Source organism: Homarus americanus, unplaced genomic scaffold (assembly GCF_018991925.1).
Source record: "Homarus americanus isolate GMGI-L3 unplaced genomic scaffold, GMGI_Hamer_2.0 scaffold21247, whole genome shotgun sequence".
In the NCBI taxonomy this organism is placed as follows: Eukaryota; Metazoa; Arthropoda; class Malacostraca; order Decapoda; family Nephropidae; genus Homarus; species Homarus americanus.
The window spans coordinates 140,001-157,966 of NW_024754153.1; the positions used below are offsets into that span (position 1 = coordinate 140,001).

At 37.5% G+C, this 17,966-nt stretch overlaps 1 protein-coding gene across 1 annotated transcript in view; it reads right to left on the reverse strand.

Moving 5' to 3' along the window:
• LOC121855695 overlaps nucleotides 1-17,966 on the reverse strand; it is a 51,452-nt gene that overhangs the window by 13,175 nt on the left and 20,311 nt on the right. The window contains exons 3-4 of the mRNA XM_042350778.1: nucleotides 15,710-16,066; nucleotides 2,269-2,442 (exon numbers count right to left, since the gene is read on the reverse strand). Of these exons, the coding sequence (XP_042206712.1) occupies nucleotides 2,269-2,442; nucleotides 15,710-16,066 (531 nt within the window). The remainder of the gene's footprint in view (nucleotides 1-2,268; nucleotides 2,443-15,709; nucleotides 16,067-17,966) is intronic.

Consider the following 17,966-nt stretch of genomic DNA (forward strand, 5'->3'; position numbering starts at 1 on the left):
AATGTAAACTTCATATATTTTGCACAAAAGATAAAATATTTGCTTTGTGTAAACCAAATTATTACATTAGATCTAAAATTTGTATGTCTAATGTAAAATCCATGATGTTTATATTCAAAATGATCATCATATTGTAAGAATTCCAGCAATGTAAATTATATTCTGGCCAGGTAATTTGTATGAATTTTATGAGCTAAAACAAATATCTTCACTAAATGAAAAAAAATATTCGTCATCCAGACACTATCTGTCAATCAAAATAATAATAATAATAATAATAATAATTGACGGTTTATTGAAAAAGTTCTGCAGCCCGAAGGCTGAAAATATACACACCTTCCGGCTGCCCCCCCCCCTCTTCACACGATAGCGGGGTCCATCCCTTCCTCCCACCTTCCCTCCCTACCAGAGAAATGTTTGGGAGAAAACAGTATACAGTCATGCGCCAGTTAACGTCCTAGATACGTTCTTGGAAACATGACGTTAACCGAAATGGATGTTGTCCGATCATCACAGAAACTTTGTATTTATACTTACGTGTATGCGGAATACTATATACTTACATATACACTTTTATTCTTAAATCACTACTGTAATGTGATACAGGTGATTAATTTTTATCTCTTGTGCAAAATACATGAAGTTTATATTAAAATTATTCACAGTTTTACAAGGATTCCAGCAACGCCGGGCAGATGGGGGAATGAACGAGCGAGGGGGCGTGAGGGGAGGCGAGGTAGTACGTTTGACAGTTGACACAGGCCCAGGTCTAACGCGTGTATATTTATCAGTTCTTAAGTAACTAAGCTTCTCTCTTATAAAAAGCCAGTGAAATGACCTGGGTGAATATAATTAACATTGCTGGGATTCTTGTAACATACTGATTAATTTGAATATAAACATGCTGTAATTTGCACTAGAAAAAACAATTTTAGTACCGTAATCAAATTAGTATATGTGCACTCCAGCTTTGCACTAAGGTCATTTATTTATATTACATTTATTTTAGTATGGTGTGTGCATGTAAATGAATGAAAATAAATGAAGAAATCTATGTAAATCTACCCAAAATTACAGTTGAAAAACTTTTTTATAAAATGTACTACAGTACTGTACACTAATGTACAACAATTTTTATCTATTGAGCAAAATATATGACGTTTATATTCAAATTATTGGCTGTCTGGCAAGGATTCCAGCAATGCAAATTATAATCTCCTAACTTTAGTCTGAGATATTATATAGGATAAAAACTGTAAGCCTAAAACCCTGGCTGGGGAGGGAGGGAGGGAGGGAGGGAGGCAGCCAGCCAGCTAGTGAGGGGTTGGGGGGGGTGGGGGGGTTGAGGTGATAAGTTTGAGCCAAAGGTCTCTGTGTGTTTATTTCACAGTCCTACAAAGCTTCTCTCATTTTAAAATGCCAGTGATATGACCTAGGAGAATATAATTAACATTGCTGGGATTCTTGTAAGACACTCATTTATTTGAATATAAACATGTTGTAATTCGCACAAGATATAACAATTTTAGTACCGTAATCAAATTAGTACATGTGCACTCCAGCTTTGCACTAAGGTCATTTATTTCTTTTACGTTTCTTTTAGGTGAGAAGGTTGGGTCACCTTACCCTCTGACCTGACTACCGACCGTTGCAGTGCTATTTAAAGATTAGTAGGGTCATTACCTAATACCTGACCATTGTGGACCTGATCTCACCCTCCTCTGTATATATACACCTTGTTTTGTGCTTCTCTTTAGTCTGTACTCACCCCTGAAGATGTGAATTACACAAAAGAGCTTGGGAACTTCGTGTTTTCTTCTTTCCTTGTGGTTATCAGCATATACCTAGATCACGCGCACCTACAGTGATTTACTTGCATATATATATATATATATATATATATATATATATATATATATATATATATATATATATATATATATATATATATATATATATATATATATATATATATATATATATATATATATATATATATATATATATATATTAAAAAGGTTGAGAGAGAGAGAGAGAGAGAGAGAGAGAGGAGAGAGAGATAGGAGAGAGAGATAGGAGAGAGAGAGAGAGAGAGAGAGATATTCACCTATACCTGCTCATAGTAACTCCCATACAGATCATGAGTCCATATAATTCATCCTCCCTCTCACACAGAACACTGATATAGAAATAGCAAAACTTGTTTGTTGTTTTCCAGTTTTAACACCTTTCTCATCCACTTTCTAATAATTATCTATCAAAACTTACCACCACATCAGGGAGAACAAATGTCTGATGGCAAATTTTTTCTGCCACCAGTGTAGGTATGGTACGGAAGAGGATGGCGGCATTCCCACATATCATCATGACAGCTGACCAATGATAACCGTATGGAGCATCAATTCCAATACTAACGAGTATAACTGCGATGATGGAAACAGTCTGAGGAAAGAAAAAAATACCTTTAAGATTCAGTCATGAAAACAGTTTAAGTGATAAAATACCCTGTAATGCAATGATTTTTTCAGTACAGTGAAACCTCTAAAATTTGAACCTCAAAAATTTGGATACATCTAAAATTCGAATAGCATCTGATTAAAATAAGTGCCAAATTTTAGGTTAGGAATCTGAAAAATATCGCCATAATAATTCAAGCTTTTAAATGCGATCATAATGCTGAGCACAACAAGCGCATCCGGGTTCCAAGACATGCTAGGTCACGCATTGTATCCAGTACAGTGAAGGTGGATGGAGACGGAGTGTTGTACAGTACAGTATTTGGAGACTGGCAGGATTACATGGAGACCACTGTAGCTATAATGTTTTATATATATATTAGAATAAATGTTGTTGAATATACAGTAATACTTTTAATTTATTATACCTATTGCTTATTGACAGTTTTTAGATATGTAAATAATTTTTGTAGCATGTTTTGATGCAACAATTTGCTCTGGCGCTTCCATACATCTACAATTCGTATATTGTACTTCATTGGCCCATGCAATTCGAATTTTCGAGGTTGCACTGTATAAACAGGAGCATCACTAATAGCACTTAATAGTTCCTGTCAAAACAATTGTGGAGAAAAATTTGAATCTACCTTCCTAGAACCCTGCTGCCATATGGCATCAAAAAAATTGTGACCAAGTCCCAGGTTGCTGATCTGACTTTCTGCTTCATTTACACACAATTTCAGGGTTTCATTTGTTTCTCTTACCTTGACAACACAACATACAATCATCGTTTCTCACGACCGATTTTTTTTTTAATTTTGGTACTTTATTATTATTATTATTGTTTTATGTAATATTTTTATTAATTTTGATTAACTTAAAATTTTTTATCAATTATTATTATTTAATTATTATTATTATTATATTTCCACCCCAAGGACCTGATTTGGGTCAATGAACAATAAAAATAAAAATAAAACTCATCCCTTTACTTGAGGAAGACATCCGTTTATGTTATATGAAGAATGTATAACGGGACAAATTTGAATACAGCATACCCCGATAATTCAAGGATTTTTAATTCGCAGTCCTTGATTATTCGTGGATGACACCCTGGATGTACCCAAGAACGTATACGGGTAGTTTTATAGTTGGCGGCATTTTCGTGGCCGGGACTGAGAACCATTCGTTCTTGAGACAAAAATTTTTATGAGATAAAAATTGCCGTATGGCAACCCAACCAACACAACTTTAATAACAAAGCAGAGTTGACTTGAGGGTACTCTCTCACATTTTTCTACATTTCGATACATTTTGTTGTTTTGTTTCTCATTATTTGTGAGAGGATTTTCCCATTATTAATTATTTGTATGTGTTGAATTGTGTTGTGTGTGTGTGTGTGTGCCAAACAAGGCCTTCGACTCAATCAACAAGGAAGCCCTCTGGCTGCACAATGGCACCCAGTCTGATTTCTTCCCCATCCAAACAGGGGTAAAATAAGAATGTGTACAGTGACTAACTCCTTTTTCTATTTTCTTGGCTGCCTTCCTTACTTGTGCCAGTGCCAATTTAGCCAGATGAAGGGTCTTTTCAACATAAGACGAATCCAGGCTGGAGCAAAGGTGTCGGCGGCTTCCATTACTGAACTTCAGTATGCAGACGACCTCACCCTTGTCGCTCACACTGAACGCGACCTACAAGAGATCCTGAACACCTACGTAGATGCGTATGCACACTTCAGCTTTGAGGTGAATGTACGTAAGACTTAAATTATCTTTCAATCTGCTCCTGGTTCAGCAACACCTCCACCACCCATCCATCTTAACAGTACTACCCTCTCTAATGTTACCCACTTTCGGTATCTTGGCTCCCAACTGTCCACCCCTGACGACATAGATGAACAGATTCAACATCGGATCAGATGTGCATCTCAAACCTTTGGCAGGCTCCGAACCCGTATCTTCAGCAGGAGGAAGCTTAAATTATTTACAAAATTACACGTTTATCGAGCAGTGGTTCTCCCCACCCTGCTATATGGCAGTGAGACATGGGTCACAACTAAGAGGCACCTCAAGACACTTGAAAACTTTCACCAATGTAGTCTACGTTCCATCCTCCGAGTTCGCTGGGAAGACAGGAGAACAAAATTAAGTACCAGTATTCTCCCTGACATCAACTGTAGGAGCATCGAGGCTACCATTATCCATGAACAACTATGCTGGACTGGCCATGTTACCTGCATGGACGACAGGTGACTGCCAAAGCAGCTACTTTACAGTCACCTAACGAATAGTAAACGTAACGCTGGTGGGCAACTGAAAAGGTAAAAGAATAGTCTTAAGACAAACATGAAAAAAAAAGCCATATTGACCCCCTCACCTGGGAGACGATTACTCCACACCATAAAGCTTGGAGGAGCACCACACGAGAAGGTGGCAATACTTTCGATTTAGCCCGATCGCAAACCGAGGCAGACAAGCGCAAATGCCAATGCCGGAAAGATGCTGCTGCCGCCCCTCCCCCACAAGTTCAATATCTGTGAATTACACTACCAGTCCCATATCGGCCTCTTTAGTCACCTCAGAACTCACCAACGTGAATGACATCCTTAATAACTCATATCGTTGTATCATAGCTGGATGATCATCATACTCGATTCCGAGTGATAGCAAAGTAGCAGCAGTACAGTAATATCTCCGTTACCTGGAGTCCCTCAAACCCGGAACTCTCTGATAACCAGAATTTAAATTTGCTCGGAAAATTATTCCCAAAGCCGAAATTTTCCAACAAATTTCCAGCTTTGGGAATAAATTTTCCGAGGTTGAAAATCGAGAGCATTTTCTGAAAATGTCTTGAATAAAGAAGAAAGTTTAAGTATTTTGGGGAGGGAGGGAACCTGACCTGGCTCAATGTCAGGTGGTCTCATATTACTGACCTTCTAATGGAATGTCAGGTCACCCTTTCTTGGGTGGGGTATTAGTGGGTCTCATGACCTGAAGATATCTCAAATAAACACAAAAGATTAAGTATTTTTAGGGAGAGTGATAAGTATAAGTATAAATGAGCAAAGTTGTATCCCTTCAACATTACATTACATAACATTTTAAAATATGGAGTGAGAAAGCAGAAAGGTGTGGGTGATTAGAGAGATGGAGTTGAAAGGAGTGTAACATGCACCACTGTAGGCAAGCGATAAGCTCCTCAACAGCTGATCTTTTAATTCGCCTCCATGCAGTCACACAACAAGACCCTCGCTGGATGCTTGTTGTCTTAATTCCCGTGTGAGTGTGTGTGTGCGTGTACCAAACATTCAAATAAATATTGTTGAGCTTGCCAAGCACATTGTAGAATTTCAAGAAATTGATGAAGATAATGTTCAGGAGTCAGATGGTGAGGTGACATGCCAAGACACTTACACAGCTTACACATTAACAGCACTACTAATGCATTGTCTTATAACATTTTACATTCTAATCTCTATTTTAAAATTAATTGATACATGATAACTCGACTTAGTTACTTTTGCACTTAGACAACTGATCAATGAATAAACCAGGGCATATGGAGACGCTTTATACACTAATGATGTCTCGAAGCTTTGCAACTGCAACCACAACTGCTGAGCAACCTGTACTCAAATGTACTAATTAATTAAAAAAAATTTTATGTCCAGTGCCAACTATGGGATGTTTATACTTAAATTAATCGCTATCCTGCAAGAATTCCATCTTGCAAGTTATAGTCAGTGACATTTTATAAGCAAAAAACTTAAAACTCCCTGCCTTTTATAATCCTTGAGTATGCGTTAATCTCTCCTCCTGGCTGTCAACACCCCACTTCCCAGCCAGCAGGGGGGGGCAGACGGCAATGATAACGATTAATGTAATGGGATGAATTTTGTTTTAAGCTTCAAGTGTTCTTATAAAATGTCACTGATTTGACGTAACAGAATATAACTTATACAGTATTTGCACAAGATATAAAAACTTTAGTCCTTTGGCACAGTACATTGAGTACAAAATGAGTACAGTAATATGCTGCTCAAAATTATGGCCTTTTCACGACCAGGTCGTAAGTCGAAAGGGCGAAAATAATGCATAGAAATTCTAAAATGAGTGTCTCTTTTTCTTCTCAGCACCACGAGAACTCTCACTTTTACGCTTGCCAGCCATTTTAAAGGGAATTACAAATGAAAATTTTGTTAGTACACAGCACGATCACTAACGTCGGGACTCGAAAATACGTTATGTGAAAAATATTTTATACGACCATGGCCGTCGTATGTCCGGGTTGTCGTAAGTCGAATATGTCTTAAGTCGAGGAGAGATGTACAGGGCAGTAGCAAATGTTACGGAGTATTTCAAATAAATTCTTTGTTTAGTTCTTTACATAAAGACTTGGGGATAGAAAGTGTAATAGTCTGAGCTTAATATCAGTACCCTTCATATACAGTAAAATACAGTACTTAATTTGGCCTTATTATTTGGTTTGTCATTTAAGGATATCAAAATGGAAACGTTTCATAGAGGATCATTATCACATCAAATTCATCTCTTTAACAAAATAAAGTTTATAAGGAATGCTGTGAGGTAGGGATTGAGTGGAAGAAGGGTCCATTGAGGTAAATGTGACACCCCCCCTCCCCCACAAGGGTTGCCTCACTGATTGTTTGTCTATTGTACTGCCTCATTCATGATACAATATTGTTTATTTGTTTTTCATTAATTAGTAATGATACATTACTGTAATAATTTGTGCTTATTAATATCTGTATCCTTCATATACAATACAGTACTATGTATATACCTCATAGGTAAAAAATAATGTCATTTTAGACATCTTCAGGTTATAAGACCCACTAATCCCCCACCCAACAATGAGTGACCTGACATTGGGTCAGGTTAGTAACATGACCCAATAATTTCCCACAAGTGTTAAGATATGATTAGTTATGTATTACAGTCAAATGAGTGAAGTGTCTGTCTATTCTAGGCTAAAGATGACAGGATATAATGGTGAGTACAATATATACAGTAATATACATTATTATGTTAACAGCATGAACAATATTGTACTATGGTGGGCAAAAGTCCCTTCCCTCAGCCCTCCCTCCTCTTTCCCTCTCTGGCCCGTGGGGTTAACGTAATGATGGATTGCACTAGGATGGAGGTAAGAAGGGAAACTCAGCTATGGGATTTTCTATATATAAATATTATATACAGTAATACCCCGCTTAACATGGTTTCGCTTAGTGCGATTTCACGTATACGCGGTGCCTCGCCAGAGCTGAACTTTCACTTAACGCCTGACTGCCTGCCTGCCTGTTTCAGCTCATAAAATTCATACAAATTACCCGGCCAGAATATAATTTACATTGCTGGAATTCTTACAATATGATGATCATTTTGAATATAAACATCATAGATTTTGCATTAGACATACAAATTTTAGATATAATGTTTACTCTGAGTAAATATGTTATTTTTTGTGCAAAATATATGACATTTGTATTCAAAATATTCCTGGTCTTACAAGGAATCCAGCAATGTCAAGTATATTATCCTAACTTTAGTTTGAGGTATTATTTATTACTAAAAAGGTAAATATTCTGGTTTTCCCACACATCTGGTAGGGAGGGTTGGTGGGGGGAGGGAGGGACTGACCGACCATCTGTTACCGTGTGAAGAATATATTTTTTTTTTATGAACTGAAGATATTTGTTTTAGCTCATAAAATTCATACAAATTACCAGGTCAGTATATAATTTACATTGCTGGAATTCTTATAATTTGATGATCATTTTGAATATAAACATCATAGATTTTGCATTCGACATACAAATTTTAGATGTAATGTTTACTCTGAGTAAATATGTTATCTTTTGTGCAAAATATATGACATTTATATTCAAAATATTCCTGGTCTTACAAGGAATCCAGCAATGTCAATTATATTATCCTAACTTTAATCTGAGGTATTATTTAATACTAAATTTTAAAATTTAGTTTTTTCACCCAACATCTCTTGAGGGGAGGGTTGGGACAGACCGCACGGTTGGAAGAGGGGGGAGGCAAGGTGGGGGTACTTTGATTGACAGATAGTGTTGTGAAGAATATTTTTTTTTTATTAACTGAAGATATTTGTTTTAGCTCATAAAATTCATACAAATTACCCGGCCAGAATATAATTTACATTGCTGGAATTCTTACAATTTGGTGATCATTTTGAATATAGACATCATAGATTTTGCATTAGACATACAAATTTTAGACATAATGTTTACTCTGAGTAAATATGTTATCTTTTGTGCAAAATATATGACATTTATATTCATAATATTCCTGGTCTTACGAGGAATCCAGCAATGTCAATTGTATTATCCTAACTTTAGTTTGAGGTATTATTTATTAAAATTTAGTGGTTTTCCCCCCAAAATTTCTCAGAGAGGGAAGAGCCAGCAGTGTAGTGTGAGAAGAGGGGGAGGGAATTGAGTCCATTATTTGAATGGACATTAACTTGGCGACTGTATTTCTCTATTTCTCTTAAGTATTAATTGTGTGCATGTACCATCATTAAATTAAGATGTTATTTTTACTAGAACATAGGTATTGTGTTGGAAAAAGTGGAGTTTGGGGGTCGGGCCAGTTTCTATTGGAATTAATCCCATATGTTCTGTTGTTCACTTAGCGCGGTTTTCACTTAACACGGTACCCTGTGGGTTTTATTGACCACGTTAAGCGGGGTACTACTGTACAATGCAGTGCTAAAGAGTTGCTGTGAGGTGAGGAGCTTGTTGAGAGAAGGTCTTGTCTGTTTGAGAGTGCTCAGTAGAATGCCTTTCACAGCGAAGCTATGAGCTTATATACACGTCCACCGGAAGTAAGCGTCGCTGTTGGCCGACCCCCAGCGAGTCTAGACAGCTAGGCTTGTCAGAGAAACTTCGTCGTGGGATCGGCTGATCAGCGATTAACGGCAGTGGCAGTTGTAGGGGAGAGTATCCACTACACCTCCATCCCCCGTCATATGCACTATACAGTGTGCCATCTGTTGGACGATTACATCACTTCCCTCAGTTGCTTCGTTATTCGAACCGCAGGCGATTCAGTCACATTGTGGCTGGCTGAGGGAAGGAAATTTCGTCCACCAGAGTACAGTGGTGTTTGCATAAATAACTACAGCTCCATGTCCTGAGAGGGATATTCCTGGACCAGGGTGGGGATGACTTATGTCACTTCATCCCTTTGAGATGTATCAATGTTTTTTGTATCTCAATAAACGTATCTATCAACTACAGCTCCTACAAGTTGTAACACAGCTCTATTCACGTCCTTATCATTTAGAGCTTTTTTTTTTAATATATTTATTTAACCAAACTTTTAGATAAAGTATTAAGGACTATTTTGTAAGAAAAAATAAATAAATAAATAAAATTGGTGTGCCTAATGAAATTAGAACCGACTTTACGGACTCCGGTATCAACATTATTATTATTATTTTTTTTTTTTAAAGAATGGAATTCCCATCACCTTATCATATCAAAATATTTTGTTTAAGGATATCTTATTGGAAATGCCTCGTAGGGAATTTATTAAGGATCATTATGGTATCAAATTCATCTCCTTATCACAATTAGCCAGTTTGAGTGAGGAGGGGGGGGAGAAAAGTGACCGTTAAGGAGTACTTGGGAACACTCACTTCCACTCCATCTCTCAATTACCCTCACCTTTCTGCTTTCTCACTCCACATTTTAAAATGTTATGTAACGTAATGTTGAAGGGATACAACATTGTTCCTTTATACTTATAATTATCACAATCTCCCTAAAAATACATTAGGTTTTGTGTTTATTCAAGACATCTTCAGGTCATGAGACCCACCAATCCCCCACCCAAGAAAGGGTGACCTGATATTCAATCAGTTCAGTAATATGAGACCCCTTATCCCCCACCCTACCTCCACCTGACATTGCATCAGGTCAGGTCAGTTACACGAGACCCACTAATCCCCCACAGCTCCAAAATATGTCTTTGCTGTAAAACAGCTTCATTCGCCCCCATATCCTATAGATTTTTTAAATTTAAATACATTAGAACGTCAATTTAAAGTAAATCGATTTAAAATTATTGATTTAAAGCGAAACCCACAATTAAGGACACCATATCAATTTTAAGCGAATCTTTCCTATTTTATGCTAGTCAAATCTGGTGCGTCATATGGAAATACACATTATTTTAAGTTTCGAGCCAAATGTTTCCTGCCAGACGCCTCTCTGGGCATGCTACAATGCTGCCTGCCACCCTCCCACATCCTCAGTTCTTGTGCTGACGCTCCAATGAATGGACATACTGTGTGACACTATCTCCCCTTCTACCACGTGCATCAACCATCGTCACTATGCTCAAGAGGCCAGCTACTACGTCATTAACTACCCCCAAAGAACGAGATATCAAGGCAAGCAATTACACTGGAGCAGAAAACAAGGTGCTGGAAGCACTGCAGCGTGGAAATGGCACTTCAAGTGTGGGGCTCCAATTTGGACTGTCGGAGAGCTCTGTCCGCACTAGCAAGCTCAACAAGAAGAAAATCAGAGCAGCCTATGCTTCACCAGATGTTGCCAAGGGTAAACTCCACCTGAAGTCTGCTATGTATGGTGAGATGGAATAAGCACTGAAGTTATGGGTAGAAGACATGCAGCGCCGAAAACTTCCTCTCACTGGCCCCATGCTGCAAAACCAAGCCTACGAAATACAGTCTCAGATACTTGAAAAGAAAGGGAAGTCCATCAAAGACAGCAAGTTCACAGAAAGTACAGGCTGGCTGTACAAATTTATCAAAAGGACGAGGCTACGGAATGTGATGCTTTCAGGTGAAGCTGTATCTGCCGACGCGGAGGCGGCTTAGGACATGAAGAAAGTTCTGAAGGATATAGTATCAGAAAATGGTTATTCTCCTTGTCAAGTGTGGAATTGTGATGAAACTGAGCTGAATTGGAAAAGAATGCCCAAGTAAACTTATCTATTGAAGAGTGAAGAAAAGGCACCAGGGTTCAAGGTCAACACGGACAGACTGACGATTCTCCTCAAGGCCAATGCATCAGGCACCGCACGAATGAAACCACTCGTCATTCACCACTCGGCTAGACCTCGTGCCCTGAAAAATGTGCCCCTCCCAAAACTTCCTGTAATTTGGCAATCAAACAAAAAGGCATGAATGACTTCTGATATTTTCGATGAGTGGTACATCAGCCATGCCACCCCATTCATCGAAAATGTAAAAAAAAAAAAAAAGAACCTTAGCAACAAGGCCTTGGTTCTCATGGACAACACATCTTGCCACTCCACACACCTGTGCAGTGTGAATAAGGACGTAAACTTGACCTTCTTCCCTCCAAACGTGACTTCACTTATTCAGCCACTAGATCAAGGTGTTATTGCCTTGTTCAAGAGATATTATCTCAAGTTTACCATGAAGCAAATGGCTGAAGCTATGAACAAGGACAACAATATGACTGCAGCAATGTTTTGGAAAAGCTACACCATCAAAGATGCCATAGCTAACATTGCACTTGCGTGTTAAAGTGTTCCAAAAGCTGCACTAAATGGAGTGTGGTGTAATCTGTCGCTCGTTAAGAAAGTGAGAGGTAACTCAGGATTTAAAAAAATCCAAGAGGAGGATGTGAATGAACTGCTTGTCAGCATGGCGGATCCTCTCACTTCTGAAAAAGTCTTGGAGATGGTGGAGATGGCAAAGAAACCTGAGGAAGAAGAGGAAGCAACAGATAAGCCCCAAACAGCGAGGCAGGAACTGAGAATTCCTAAGCTGAGGGAGTTCATGTAGCACGTCACTTCTGCCACCCAGTCTGCACTGCAACATGACCCTGATATGGAATGCAGTATGCAAGTTGTGGAGGCGTTGAATCGGGATGCATCTACGTACTCTCAGCTGCTAGATCAGATGGTTATGGCTCGGCAACAGAAGAAAACTACCTCATTCTTCCGTCCATTATCGTCACCAGGTGAGTTTGTTATGAGACTTTGTGTTTATTGCTTGGAAAAATAGACATTAAATTTTGGGTGTACAACATGTAATAATTATGTGGTAGAAATTCAATAATTTAATGAGTGTTTTCCATTCCTTCAGCTCCTGGGATTGCTGATCCATCTACGTCTGGGCAGACATAACCGTCATCCAGTGCTTCCCGCATGTCAGGTGCCTCCACACCACGAGACAGTGATGTGGATGATGAGCTGGTCGAGTTGGGCTCTGCACCTTCAGAGGATGACTTACCTAACTAAAGGTGGGTGAAAATCTATTTTTGATAGCATAAAGTAATGAAAAACTAAGTTGAGAGGAAAGTGAAAAGTGCATGGCGAGTGGTAGGGATGGAGTGAGGCAGACGAAAGGTAGGTGGTGTGCGGTGCAAGCGCGACCACCCTCTCACATCAGCTGATCGCTAGTAAACAGACCATTTTGCGACCCATAATTCCAAGATAATTTCCCCGATAACCGGAAAGTTCCTGGGATTTTTTTTTGGTGGGGGTCCAGAGATGAAAACCAGGAGCATTTTCCGGAAATTCCGAGAGAATTTACTGATATCCGGAAAATTACGGGAATGAAGGACATTTTTCCGGGTTTGAGAAATGATGTAATGGGCAATTTCTGGAACTTCGGAGAACATTTTTCCATTACTCAGATAATTCTGAGGATGAGGGATTTTTTCCGGCTTTGAGAGAGTTGTTTCATTACCCGGAAATCTCTCATTCCCGGAAGTGTTCTGCACCAATTGTTCCGGTTAACAAAGATATCACTATAACGCACATTCATCCCCTGGTTCATCCGGACATTTGCCATTTCTAGCCTTTACCTGGTGGTTATCATAAACAATAACCAGCTACAATTAAAGGATGGGGGAGGTGCAAATGAAGCTCCCTGGGTTAGACAGACATGAACCCTGTGGGAGATTAGGTCTTGATTTATTTGAACATCAACTTGGGCAAGAAGGGTAACCGAGGCAAAGTATATTAGAGTACATTATGCCAATACACGCTTAACTTGCAGATTAAATCTGTAACATTAATTTTTGAGATATCAGGAAATAATAAAAAAATATAAAATGACTATTAAAATGTACTACCTGATGGAATATTTGCATAAAAAGAAAATTACAATTACCGTATATCTCGGCCTACAAGGCGACGGGGTGTATAAGACGGCCCCCAAAATTTCCATTTAAAAAGTAGCTTTTGAGCCCTATTCGCTGTATAAGACCAGTACCCCAAATGTGACACTTACCATTGGGAGCTTACTGACCCAGTAGTCCTTTACCAACCATCCCATTGACCAGTGCTGTTTACACATCCTTGGTTTTTTAAAATAAAGCCAATTCACTTCAAGTAATGGCATCAAATTTTACCGGTTGGTGTAGTGTAAACACTAGTGACTCACTTAAAAGTTTGTTATTTAACTTGAACTAATGTCGGTGTCGAATACAATTGTTTCATTTACTTAAAATGGATTTACCGATTTATTTGTTTATTTATATCATACTGTAATATATTAAACACACTGGAAGTATTTTCTTTAATTTATAAGCTTGCTTCAGCGAGCTACAGTATTCTAATTCAATAGTGTTTCATTAGGATTTGAGTGAAAAAGATTACTGTACATACTTACTACATACATTTATTACACAAATATATATATATATATATATATATATATATATATATATATATATATATATATATATATATATATATATATATATATATATATATATATATATATATATATATATATATATATATATATATATATTCACAATATTTTACAATCGCAGTCATGTACTGAATATTCTATGTAAAAAATATAAATTTTAAATGAATTATTTATTGTGTGGTCGACTTCCTACACAAAGACGGGCTATAAATAGCCGTCTTATCTCCCCTCCATCTCTTACCCTCTGTTCTGAGAGAGAAGGTCTTGGTAAATAACTTTTGTTTGTTTATTTTCATTGTTTGTCAAATTTATCATGTTGTATCAAAGTAATATTACTAAAAGTTTTAGGCAGCTACCAAACAGGGAGATTCTACTGCCTGGGAAGATATTGGAAGCATAATGTACAGTATTGTCTAATGGTAGGTCCTACTTCCATATGGCATCACGAAAATTGTGACCAAGTCTTAGGTTGCTGATTTATCTTACTGCCTCATTTACACACAATTGCAGAGTTTCAATTGTTTCTCTTCCTTTGACAACACAACATACATACAATATAATGTTTCACCTTTGATCTTTTTTCCATTTATTTATGGTTGGTTATTTAAAATAATGCCAATTCACTTCAAGTATTGGCATCAAATTTTACCCGCTGGTGTACACTAGTGACTCACTTAAGCGTCAGTTATTTAACTGGAACTAATGTTGGTGTGAGTAAAATATTTCCATTTACTTGAAATAGATTTGCCGATTTATTTGTTTATTTATTTAGTTATAATATATTGTAATACATTAAACACACTGCAAGTATTTTCTTTAATTTATATACTGGTTTCGCGAAAAAGGAAGGCTACCATTATACCTGGTAGGTGAAGTTGACCAGACATTTATGATCATTAAGGACCAAACTCCGAATCCATGACGTGACTTCTGTTAATCATTCTCATCCTAAATTTACCACTGTCGGTAGTTTCGAGAATTAACGCAGTCATTTACTGAATATTTTTTGTAAAAAAATAAATTTTAATTAATTATTTATAGGAGATAAGTATTATGATCAGTAAATATACAGATATGCATTACTGACCACCTCCGAACACAAGGACGGCTAAAAATAGCCACAGGCGGTCACTGTCAAGGTCGCTTTCCCTTTCTCGTCACTGGCATATGGGGGGGGGGGTGATGATAGCAGCTGTGTTTATTACCGGGGTATATTGTTCTTTTACGGTATGTTAGACTGGTTTATAATACATTTTTATTATTTTAATATACTAGTAATCTTCATTTTAATCCAGCTTCCCAAATGTAAGTTTCAGTATAAAATAATTAGTGGTAGGACCTTGTGAGTGGTTTACCATGTTTCCATCACCACTCTTGACAGCTAAACCGCAAAATTTAAGAGGTAAGAATTTTATCTCTGGTGCTTAAGACGACCCCCTAACTTTGGGCTGATTTTTTTTTTCTTCAAATTCCGTCTTGTAGGCCGAGATATACGGTATCACTAAATACAATAAACTAATACATATTATACTTACTAAAGAAACAAGATCGACCTTGGTGTTTAAACTTCGCTGTTTGTTCAGGAACGTAATGCCATGAGTAACTGCAGCTGATGATGCCAAACCATTCAAGTTAAGCCTCGAGAAATCAAAGGACGACAGCTCCTCAGCAATCTTCTTGATAAACCTGGGTGGTGTTCTAATACCACTGGGGAAAATCATGCAAGCAAAGGCATGTATGCAGCTAACAATGCTTAACAAAATTGCAAAGATCATCAAGTATAGTCCTTCCCTCCTTGGGTCATGTCCCAAAATAACCGTAAGAAACACTGGAGATGTGATAACAGCCAAGCCTCCATAACAGATTGCTGACATCAGGGCAGTACAAGCCATCTGAAAGGAAATAAAAAATGACTGTATAAAATATAATCAGATTATGTTCCTATTCACATTGTTTTACCTAACCAGCACTGAGATAATAGGGAACACATTCTGACTAAAGTTGCCTCTTAAATTAATGTAATTATATAAAATTTCAAATTTTGTTTGCTCCCATCACTACTTTGAGCAGAATTCGGTAAAGTTATCCCCTGATTTTAGGGGATTTCTTTAATGGAATGTCACTAAAAAAAATGGTTAATAGTAATCTCCCTATTAGCTGGAATAATTAGAGCAAAGCATTTCCGGAGTTGAGACGAATTCTCTTATCCCCGGAAAAAATTGCATAAAGTATTTACGGAATTTTCCCAGGCATTGGTGAATATTTTCACATCTAAACTATGCATCTGACATAGAGCACCATGCTACAGAGGCTTAACTGCAGTTGGACAGCCACAGAGTGGTAGTTATTTATGCAATCACAACTGTACACATACAGTACAGTAAACTCCCTCTAACCTGGACCTGCTGAATCCAGATCCCCTTGCAAACTGAACTGGGGTCCAGCACTGAGCACATGGATCCCAACCCGGAAAAACACGACCAAAATCTTTTTATTAGAAGGGGAAAGTTCATGTAACCAGTGCACAGAAATCCCCATGACCTGAGATTGATCAATGCTACACTTCTGGCTTTAGCAAAGCTCATTTTTTCTTTTATGCTGATATGGAGTATCTCTCTCTCAAGTCGGAACTGGTCACAATCACTAGAATAGGCAGGGTGCGCCTCACTAAAGAAAATAGCAGACTGGACCCGGACATTTCAGAACCTCACCATTCTTATCACCGTAGTTAACACATACGGCATGATGACCCTGTTGCAACCAACAACAAGTGCAGCTAACATATATACAGGAAAGCCTCGGATAACAACGGTTCGACCAACAACTTTTCGAATTTGAAACCCTAGATAATTTAGGACCCAATTCAGTTTATATCCTTGTTTCATTCGCATTTGAAACCCTAGATAATTTAGGCCCCAGTTCAGTTTACAACCTTATTTCATTCGTATTTACAACCAAAATATAATAAAAATAAAATTAAATTAAATTTTCATATAAATAATAACTAAATCCTTATATTATAAAAAAAAAAATACTACAAAAAATGAAGAGCACCTTATGCAAAGAAGCTGCCTTACTAATGAGTGGTAGACAACAGTCTGAGCATGGCGACCCTTTGGTTTTCAGGAACAGAAACTTGAGAAAAACTTTCTCCGGTTTCTTACAGCATTTTTGCATCTCTATTCAAAATGAGCAAGTGATGGTAGTGTTGTTTCAAAAGCTAATAGAAAGTGTCTTAAGCTTAGCCGAGAAACTAGATGTGCTAAAACGATATGAAAAAGGTGAAAGGTCTGTGGATATTATATGGAGCAAGCAATAATATATTTTCTGAAGTGGATCCATTAACAGAACAAAGCATTAAAATTTAAATAAACGCAAATGACCTCTACATAAAGATGTATAATGAGAAAATAAAGCAGCTGTGCAGAGTTCTTTCGAGAGCTTTATTATTCGAAGGCCTCAACCATCAACTTCAGCTACACCATCAAATTCAGCATCATAAGCAGCTTCAACATGAACCTCAGGTTCAGTAACAGTTTCAGCAACAGCTTTATGGAAACCTACAGCTTCAGCCAGAGTTGAACCTGATGTCTTCGTCATCTGAGTAAAAATTCGCACAATATTCCTTATGTTTCAGACTTTACCGCCATTGGCGAGTAGAATTTTAATTTTACATTTGTAAATATTATTTAAAACTTATATACTGTTCATATAAGTGTTGCTTTCAAATTCATATGTTCAGAAATGACGATACGTTTTCACATGTAAGCACTTACTGTTCATACGTTGGCG